Source organism: Enhydra lutris, unplaced genomic scaffold (assembly GCF_002288905.1).
Source record: "Enhydra lutris kenyoni isolate GAN:26980312 unplaced genomic scaffold, ASM228890v2 scaffoldscaffold28, whole genome shotgun sequence".
Taxonomy (NCBI): domain Eukaryota; kingdom Metazoa; phylum Chordata; class Mammalia; order Carnivora; family Mustelidae; genus Enhydra; species Enhydra lutris.
Genome location: NW_019154112.1, coordinates 3077869 through 3088225, shown reverse-complemented (window position 1 = coordinate 3088225; position 10357 = coordinate 3077869). Strand labels below are relative to the sequence as shown.

The following is a 10357-nucleotide window of genomic DNA, read 5'->3' as shown; positions in this document are numbered from 1 at the left end:
CTGGTCACATAGTGAGAAAACTCTCTTCTCTTGCTGGAGTTAAGCCACAAGAGTGTTTATAGTAAAAATAAATAAGTAAATGTATGAATGAATCAATGAACAAAGTCAAGAAGGAAGAAGCTAGATTGGCCAATAGGAGTGGTCTAATTTTGTGTCTGCTTTCCTTTCTCAAAATGAATTCCTTTTCAATTTCAAGAAAGCCCACAGGACACAAGAGAGTGGTTTATGGTTTTCTACACCTACTGGGAAAATGGTTTTCAGAAAGAAGAGAGAGAGGGAAAATCCATTGGGGGAGGGTTGGAGTTGGTGGCGCTCTGTGAAGAAGCACAGCTAAAAAACTGTATAAAAGTAAATCTTTGAATGTGGCTTTTTTTTTGTTTTCCCTGAAAGTTTTCACTCTGGTGTCTTTCTCACCACCTTCTCTTACAGACTACTTCCTTGTCAGAGTGACATTTCGTGCTTTCACTTTCTGCTCTGAAGAAGATGGTGGTTTCTTCAGACTATTCTCCTGCTGGTTTCCTCCTCCTTCTCCTCCTTCTCCAGGTGTCTACATGGTACTCAGCAGGTCAGTGTTCTCTCTCCTTCTCTTTATATATTCACTTGTTTTTAAAGGCTCTTCTCAGATGATAAAAAATCTTGATCATTCATCAGTTGTCATTGTACCTCCTCTCAAAGGCAGTTATACTGGGAGTTTCTGGCTAAGAATGTGACTGATCTTTATATACACAACCCTTACTACTTTGGGTAGATTTTATAAAACTATAGCTGTAATATTTAGCTAAATCTTTATTGACTATGGGTGATTTTAGCATGCTTAATTTCAGTGAAACAGTATCAGTGAAAATACACTTTATAATGTTCACATTACCAAGAAAACCTAAGTATGAGTACAACAAATTTGGAATCCCTGGTTATGATCTTTGACAAATCATTTTTTCCCCCCTCTGGCACTTGAGTCCTTCTTTCATAAAATAGAAAGGGCTCTCAGGATAAAGTTTTCAGACTCAAGGTTTGGAGAGAAACCAGCTATGAGATTACAATAATGACATTTTTCATTAAAATCTCTTTAATTTGATGTCAGTTAGGCAGGAAGTACTAAAATGTTTGATTTCCACCCATGTTGACTCAGAAATTCCACAAGAATTTATCATAAAGAAAATCTCTCCCATGTGTATATATATAATGTATTAAATGTTTATTGTGGGACTGTTTGTAGTAATAATAAATTGGAAGCAATATAAATATTACCCTGATACAGGAAAAGCTTAAACATAATGGTATAGGCAGTGTCAAAAACAATAGATAGAGCTAAATTATATGTACTAAAATGGTTGGATGTTTCTTATTACAGAAATTGATATGTAGTGATTCTATTTATGTGAAATAGAGTAACTTTTATACAACATTGTGGATATAAGCAATGTCAAATACCTTTTCCTAAATTAAATGACTCATAGAACATGTATAGCCATTAGCCATGTATCAGTTAACTAAGAACACGTATCTGTTGAGTACTCTGGGTTTTACACAGAAATAGAAAAGAAGGGACACCACAGCCTTCATCCAGCCTAATGGCCAGTGTCATGCTTCTTGCCCAGGACTGCCTGATCCACATTCTCTGGGACAGTCTGGCCATGGGATTTTTCCTTTAAGCCCACGTGGCCTTGCCATTTGTATGCAACACTCCTGGGCCCCTTCACATCCCTGCCTTTTTGAATTCTTCCCACTCCAGGGTCACTACATTTGTGGGCCCTTAAGCTCTGACCATTCAAAAGAGCCACAATATCTTTGGCCTCTGCCAGTGCAAGTTTTGCCCAGGGGGCATCAGTCACCTTTTAGTTATTGATTTCTATACTAAAGTAAGTTGCAAACAGATGGTTTAAGTGACTTGACAAAGGAGATTAGCAAAGCTAAGCAAAGTCCCCATTTTTGACTTGCAGCATCTTCCTTCTCTGACCCAGGAAAACAACCATCTTCTCTGATAAATACTGCCCTGCTCTTATGCCCTGGAACCACTGACTTCTAAGTCCTCTCAAGAAAATATTTTTTATGAAAAACTATTCTTTATGATTCTAAGGATTCAGAGTTATTTAAAAAAAATTAAAAAGCAACCTAACCTTATAAATTCTACATTTCACTTTGATATAAAACACTGTTAATCCTTTTCCTCACCCCTCAACACAGAGGAACCTAAATCTTTAATCAGAAATGGCTACTTACCCTTTTAGGAGTAGTGTGTTGGGAGAGAAAGGGATGAGTGTGGAGAGAAGTAACTTCACTCCTCTCCTACCAAAAGAAGGGATAATTGCTTAATAAGTTACTTTGCTACATTTAATTCTAAATAAGTCTCTTATTTAGTTTTTGTAGGTTTTACATAACTTACAAATAAATACTATTTGTAAATGCGTAGAAAACGATCTTTTCAAATGCCAAACTATCGGTAGTTGTTACCTCTGGAGAACATAGTTGAAGAAGTTATTATGGAGATATATATTTTAAGACATATAAAACAATGCAAATAAGAAAGAAATGCAGATGGGTCTTTTGTTTCATCCTCCCTCACTCATTTCCACAATCTGTGTTTGATTTTCATGCAGCGTCTAGGTTTTCTGTGAAGGGACCAGCTGAGCCCATCATTGTTCTACTAGGGGCAGATGCCACTTTGCCCTGCCAGCTGTCCCCTGAGCAGAGTGCAGCTCACATGCACATTCGGTGGTACCGAAACCAACTCTCCCCTGCTGTGTTTGTGTACCAGAATGGACAGGAACAAGGTGGGGAGCAAATACTGGAATACCGTGGCAGGACAGAGTTCGTGAGGGACTCCATCAACAAAGGAGGTGTGGCCCTGCTGATCCAACATGTTCGTGCCTCTGATCATGGCCAGTACTGGTGTCATTTTATGGATGGTCAGAGCTCCCAAGAGGCTATTGTGGAGCTGCATGTTATAGGTATGTTTACTTGGCACAAAGTGTCATGGTGTGAAGCAGAGAGAAAAAGGATGTCTGGATTCCTAACCTGGCATTTCTTATGATCTTCCATATATTGATATGCTAATTTACCTTGCAGAATGTCAATTTCTTAAAGTATACAGTGATGCTAAGACTATATGCTCTATTCACTTTTAAACATCAAAAAAGACAATATTTCTGAATATGTTTTTGTATCCTAAAAGGCCCCAGAAAATTAATTGACTATATTAATTCAGACAGGTACTGACACCCTTAGATATTCGTTTTCATCCATTCAGTAGAGAAGGACAATTTATAGGCTCAAACTCCTTTTCTAACTTCAATTGTACCTTTTTTTCTCTCTCCTTGAAATGACTCCAAGTTCTCTTAGTCTCAGTATAGTGCAAAGGCATCAAGCTGATTTCAAAACTGAATCACAGGTTGCCCTAACATTCACTGTGAGAGGTTTATTGACCTCTGAGCTTCAGTTCACTTATCAGTCTAGTGAGGGCATTTTGGCCTTCAGCCTCAGGGACTCCTGAGCCCCAAGGTTCGGGGCCTTAACACATGCCTTCTCTCTTCAGGGTTGGGCTCAGCACCTCATGTTCGTATGATGGGACCTGAGGATGGTGGGATCCGAGTGTTGTGCTCTGCAGATGGCTGGTTCCCAAAACCCAGGGTGCAGTGGAGTGACATGATGGGAGTGAATCTACAGTCCCTCTCTGAGTTTCAGACCCAGGATGAAGATGGGCTCTTCTGTGTGGAAGCATCTCTTGTGGTCACAGATAGCTCTCTGGGCAACGTGACCTGTTCCATCCAGAATCCCCTCTCTGGACAGGAGAAAGCATCAGCAATCTTCCTCCCTGGTGAATGAGGCACAAACCCCAAAGCAGAGTTGGGTGTGTGGTGAGGGTAGGGAGGAAGGAAGGAGGGCTGAGGAAGCCTTGGAGGAAGGGCAGGATGGCCTCCAGGCTAGTCCTCACTATGCTTCACTTGCCTGTGTCAGAGCCCTTCTTCCCCAGGATGGACCCATGGAAGGCAGCCCTGGCTGGAACAGTCCCTGTGCTGATGCTCTTTCTCCTTGGGATCAGCTACACTGGCTGGAGAAAACACCAAGCCAAAGAAAGAGAAGTAAAGAAAAAGCAAAGAGAATCTCGTGAAAGAGATCAGATGAGAAATGAAAAGGAAACAGCACTTAAGGCCAAAGGTATTGTGACCACAGGACAAATAGGGTTCATGGAGAAGCTGGGGGTGCAGGTTGTATAAGGTGGGTGGGGAAATAAAAGTTGTCAAAGAGGACCTCAAGGAAAACATGGAGTACCAAAATTCCATAAAGCTGGAGTCTTATGGAAAAGAAGAAACCATGGGGGAAACTTGGAAAGTTGTGGGCAGTGGTCTGTACCCAAACTGTGGTGTTGTTTCTCCTTGTGTAAATGTCTTTCCCCATCTTCTCCTCCTATTCTTCCTTCCAGAATTAGCTTCTGAAACACCTAAGAAAGCTTGAATTCCCACAAAGCATGGGCACTCCTTCCTCAGTGACCCTATGACATTTCCCATGTAACTTTTCCTAGCACTTATCATTTAGAGTCCACATGTATGTTTGCTAATCTTTCCCACCTACTTAACTATGGGACTACTAATGGTGGGCCACATTGAATCCATTCAGCTACTCCATGAAATCAAGAGCAGCTAAAACCCAATTTGATGGATTTTATATCTCTTCTTTCAGAGAACCTCAAGGCAGAGCTTGGTGAGTCTTGCTTCTCCTCATGCCCTGTGTAGAATTTGCTCCCCTTTCCACATCTGTTGTAGGTCTCTCACGAATGTTGTTTCTTTCAGAACAGCGAAAGGCACTATACCTTACAGGTAAGAGACTGGGTTTCCCATCCCCCTCAATGTTTTGATGTCCAACACTTTCTCAGTTTCCTCTCTTCAGAGGTTAAGACTGAAAGATTTAATAGTGACTTGTGAAAAAAAATAAGGGGTGGGGAGAAGAATGAGGCTTTGGATGTCTTGCCTTATATTAACTGGATTTTTTCTGTTTTAGATTGGAAGAAGGCCTGGCTGTATCCTGGTAGGTAACTTTCTGGCTTAGGTCTTGCAATGTGCCTCTAATATTCCAAGTATAATAAGTGGAGACATAAGCGCACACACACACACACACACACCCCGACCTGAAAGTTGTGAAGATTTATTTGGTATTGATCTACAGTTTTTTTTTTGTATTTGGAAGGTCAAATATTCAATTGTTCGTCAGCTAAGTATAAAGAAAAAATAACTATTAACTGGTGAATTCCACGTGGCTAGAGTAGGACTCAACAAGAATTTTTAACCCATCCACTATAGAGAACGAAGAGACAGAAATCAGAGCAATTTTGGTGGGATTTAGGAAGAATAAAGGACACCCTATATGATAGCAGCATTTCTATACAGTGAATAAAGTTCAAAAGAGCAGTTAACATATTTTATATTTGGGAAAAATATATTAATTATTATTTTAATTTTTTTATCTATGTGAAATAATCCAAGTAAAGTTCAATACACAGGAACAAGGTTTATGTTTGAAAAGCTTGAAAAACCATCTTTCAAAATACTTTAATATCATCATAAAAATTTATTTATCTGGTGGTAGAGGGAACTGGCTATTTTATATCTTCTAATATCTGTGTCCATGTACTACATATGTTTAAGACTGTGTATGTGCATGTGCAATACAGAGTTAGACCTCAAAAGCATGCTAGATATTTCCTTAAATATATAGTTGTGCAATTTTTATATGCCTGATATTGTGCTAGATGTTGGTGGCAGAATCCATGGTCTCTGACCCTGAAATCCACTGGGGGAAGTAAGCTAATAACCAGGCAACTGCACACAGCCTGATAAGTACTATGATAAGACAGGGTCAAGGTGCTCCTCCCAAGGGTTAAAGTCGGATAAACAGTTTCTACTAAGAGTGTTTTCTTTTTTTTTCTTTTTTTCTTTTCTTTTCTTTCTTTCTCTTTTCTTTTCTTTACTTTTTTCTTTTCTTTTTCTATTTTTTCTTTCCCTTCTCTTTTCTTTCTTTTCTCTTCAAAGATTTTATTTATTTATTTGTGTGAGAGAGAGAGAAAGAGAGAGGATGAGCAAGGGGGAGGGAGAGAAGAAGCAGGCATCCCACTAACCAGGGATTCCCTGCATAGAGTTCAATCCCAAGACCCTAAGATCATAATCTGATCCAAAGGCAGGTGACACTCTACTAAGATTTTCTTTCAGGAGCTGCTTCTAGAAGAGAGAGCAAAGTGTAGTAAGGATGAGGACATACAGGTTTTTGTTCCAACTCTATCAATGACAGCTGAGGAATTCAGTCATTTTTGCTTTCTTGAACTCAGCCTTCTTATCCTAAGATAAAGAGATCACAGAAGCCCCTCTTTACTCATGTATTCATCAATTCTATAAATAGAGTGCTACCCTTCTTAGAAGTGGGCAGCTAAGTGAGAGACCATCAAGAATTATGGATAAGTTCTTATCGCCTTGTGCCCCAAGACACTAAGAGTATATCCAATCTTAAATAAAATCACAAGACCTGCCATAAGAGAAGTGGCCCCAGGCAGAGGCAGATGTAGTTCTATTCCTCATGAAGAGTCTATCTCTGGAGGAAAATATTAAAAATGTGATTACAAGCATTAAAATTTAAAAAGGTCAGTTTAAAAGCCTTGGTCCAAAGCTTAAACTCTACTCTTATGTGGCCATAGCCTGGGAAACCCCTGAAATAAAACAATAAAATAAAATAAAGTAAAAATAAAAGGACATTTTATAGCTTTCATCCTCAATGAGGAGTGCCACAAAGGTCTTAAAAGCATAGGTGCCTAGAACACTAGACCATGCTCCAGGAGTTCTCCAGACTTACTTCCTCAGCATTGGGCCAAATAAGAGGATCATTTCTAATCTGAGGCAGCACAGAGGAGTACACCCTTTGTCTTGTAGTTTCTGGATACTGAGAGTTCAAGGGGCTCAGAGGAGGAGGGAAAGAGAGCTGAGAAGAGACAGCAATGAGCTAGGAAAGGAAGTGTGACCCTCCTTTTCATTCTGTGGTTGTGTTTCCATCATAGTCTCAGTTTGTATTGCTCTTTTTCAGACTGGAGGAAGGAAAAGTTCCTGCCTGGTGAGTGGCTTTTTGTTTATCTTTGGACCCCTTTCCAACCTGCCCTTTGATATCCCATTTTTCCTTCCTAACATCATCTTCTACTTGAAAAGACAGAAGAACCACTATTCTGGTAAAGAGAGGGAAGTACATGAAGATCATTAATTTTGGCCTGGACTGAGAATTATTGCTAGGATTAGGTACTCTGGTTGTATTTACACCTTCATATATTGGCATGGTTTCTCACCTATGGTGGGGGGGAGGGAGGTCCACTTGGTTATGAAGGAAATCCCCAACTGAGTGAAAAGTACTCAAAATGATGAGAGTAACTTAGCTGCTCTTTGTAAAAAGGTCAACTGACATAGAGCCCATTACTAATTAAAGAACATAGTTCTAATTTGTAGATAATTAAGAAAGAACACTATTGTCAAGTAAACACTGCAAGTCACAGCTCACTCCTGTATTCTGCCAAGACACTGATAATAGCATAGGTAAGATAAGGTGAGATAAGCAGCATTGAACCCATGGTGAGAGCACCTCATAACTCCATCTTCCCCAGCACACACACACATCCAGAGGACAAGTGTTCTTTCACTATTTGATCCTGTTTCTCTAAGGTTTCACCTGCACAACAGCCTTCTAAAATATATAATATTGGCCCTTCCCTTCCTTTTTCTTTCCCCACAGCCAATGTGACGATAAATCAAGAAATCCATCAGAATAATTGTGACCCAGAGAGCAAAGAGAACTTCAGAGAGGAAACACAGGATCTATCTCTTAGTGATAAGAGAGGAGACTGCAACCTTATCACACTAAATCAGCAAGACTTCACCTCAGGAAGACATTACTGGGAAGTGGATATTAAGGACACTGATGAGTGGACTCTAGGCATTTATGAGAAGCTCACAGGCAAGAGTAGATTATCCACAGATCTACAAAAAAAGAAATTCAGAGTCTTAGAAAAGAAAGGATGTAAATGCAGGGCTCTCATCTGTGGCCCTCAAGACATTTCCCTGAAAGAAGATCTCAAGATAGAAAAGTATCCACAAAAGATTGTGATTTTTTTGGATTATGAAGACAAAGACATTTCTTTCTATGACATGACTCAAGGTACCCACATCTTCTCCTTTACCCAGGAAAGCTTCACTGGATCACTCTATCCTTACTTCAACATTAAATCCATGGAGCATTCCCCATATGAGCAATATTAAGTGACTTAGAGGAAGAACTTACACAGTGAAGACAATAGCCTATTCTCTATAACCCCCAAAATGCCAGTTCTGATGTGTGACCTCAAGTTCACTGATTATGAGGCCTCTTGAATTGAGGCTCCATGAGTTCCCATGACCAGCACTGTTTCTTAATTGCAGAGACGAAATTTTTTGTTTGTAATTGTTATTGTTATAAATGCTGTTTCTTGTTTTATATCTAATATATCACAGACTGATAATTTTCCAGGATAAATTACTGGAAAAATGAAGTGAATAAAAAAAAATGGATACAATTACAAGTTGTAATAAGCTTATTGTTAGATTCAATATGCTAAAATTACTCTGTCAATTTGCTCTAAAATGTTTGTAATACTCTAGTTCTGTATTTGTCTCATAAAGAACCTGTAAGAAACAGTTAATATAGTTCACTGGTCTGTGACCAACACTTTTGAGTGGCACTGCTAAAGCAGTATTCAGAGGAATAAAAAATAGATAAACCTCTTCACCTCTCTCATAGCAATGCTAAATAAAAGCAACAAAATAGTGCTATTTTCTAATGTTGAGGAAGAAAAGTTAAATTGTAGCTTGAGGGACACGTGGGTGGCTCAGTTGGTTAAATGTCTGTCTTTGACTCAGGTCATGACTCCAAGGTCCTGGGATCCTGTCCTACATAGCTCCTTACTCAGCAGGGAGCCTGCTTCTTCCTCTATCTGCTGCTCCCCCAGCTTGTGCTCTCTTTCTCTCTCTCTGACAAATAAATAAACGTTTTAAAATAAATAAATTATAATTTAATACATGCTAATCTATATCTTAAATGCAAGTGTAATTTGAGGAAAGAAAACAAGAAGTATCAGTCAGAATCCAATTCTAACAAATGTGATGATGTTAACATGATAAGGTCTGGGAAAACCAAAAGGTAAGAGCATTTTGAGGTATTTATCTAATTAAAAAAAGAAAGAGACATTTTATTTCTTTGCTTAAGATATTAATAAGGGAAATGGCTACTTTATATTTTAGGGAATTATATCTACCAGCAGAGGTAAGGAAAGGCCCTTCTTCTGCTTCTAATCAAACCTATCTGTTATATTCAAATGAGATGACTACAGAAGACAGTACTTAGTGTTTAAACAGGGATAAGAAGAGAGTGTGTTCCTATGAGCTAGACTAAAAAACCTGGTAAATTCTGTGGATATGGGATAGAATACCCAGAAGAATCTTGCCCCAACAGCAGGGAATAATGAGCCCTAGGCTAAAAACTGATCCAATATTGATGAGCAAATCTTAAAAGCAAGATCAAATTATTTATGTTTCTAACTTCATGCCAGAGCATAGCTCAACCAGATAAAATGAACAGTGTCTGACGTCTAATAAAAAATTATCAGGCTTGGAAAGAAGCAGGAAAATCCAACTCCCGTAATAAACAAAAAATCAATACATTGAAATTAACATGGAACTGATACAGGTGTTAGATTTAACACACAAGGGTATTAAAGCAAAAGTTGTAACTATATTCCAGATATTCCTAAAGTTCACTAGACTTTTTTTTTTTTTAAGATTTTATTTCATTATTTGACAGAGAGACAGATCACAAGTAGGCAAAGAGGCAGGCAGAGAGAGTGGAGGAAGCAGGCTCCCTGCTGAGTAGAGGGCCTGATGTGGGGTCTGATGCGGGACCAATCCCAGGACCCCAGGACCATGATCCGAGCTGAAGGCAGAGGGTTTAACCCACTGAGCCACCCAGGCTCCCCAAGTTCACTAGACTTTAAAAAACAAAGACCCAAATTGAACTTCTTTACACGGAAATGAAAACATGTTAGATAAAAATTGCCTTGGATATGGTTAGCAGCAGATTAACCATTTCAGAAATAAATGATCAGTGAACCTGAAGACATAGAAATGGAAACTATCCAAAATAAAACACACAGAAAAAGAAAAGTATTTTAAAAAAATAGAGTATTAGTGAGTTATGAGAAATCTTTAAAGAGCCCAGTAGAAAGGCAATTGAAGTCCTTGAAAAGAAGAGCAAGGTGAACAGAAAAAAATTGTTTTTTCACAAAATAAGAACCAAAAATATACTC

At 38.8% G+C, this 10357-nt stretch overlaps 1 protein-coding gene across 1 annotated transcript; it reads left to right on the top strand.

The window, feature by feature from the left end:
* The first annotated feature begins 483 nt into the window (after nucleotides 1–483).
* Nucleotides 484–8756, top strand: LOC111152445 (butyrophilin-like protein 1). Its single transcript, XM_022510942.1, is given in 10 exon segments — nucleotides 484–565; nucleotides 2598–2948; nucleotides 3533–3814; nucleotides 3955–4155; nucleotides 4678–4698; nucleotides 4788–4814; nucleotides 4996–5022; nucleotides 7063–7089; nucleotides 7756–8261; nucleotides 8263–8756. Coding segments are annotated over 10 exon segments (1545 nt in total). The 3' UTR covers nucleotides 8284–8756.
* The last annotated feature ends 1601 nt before the right edge of the window (nucleotides 8757–10357 follow it).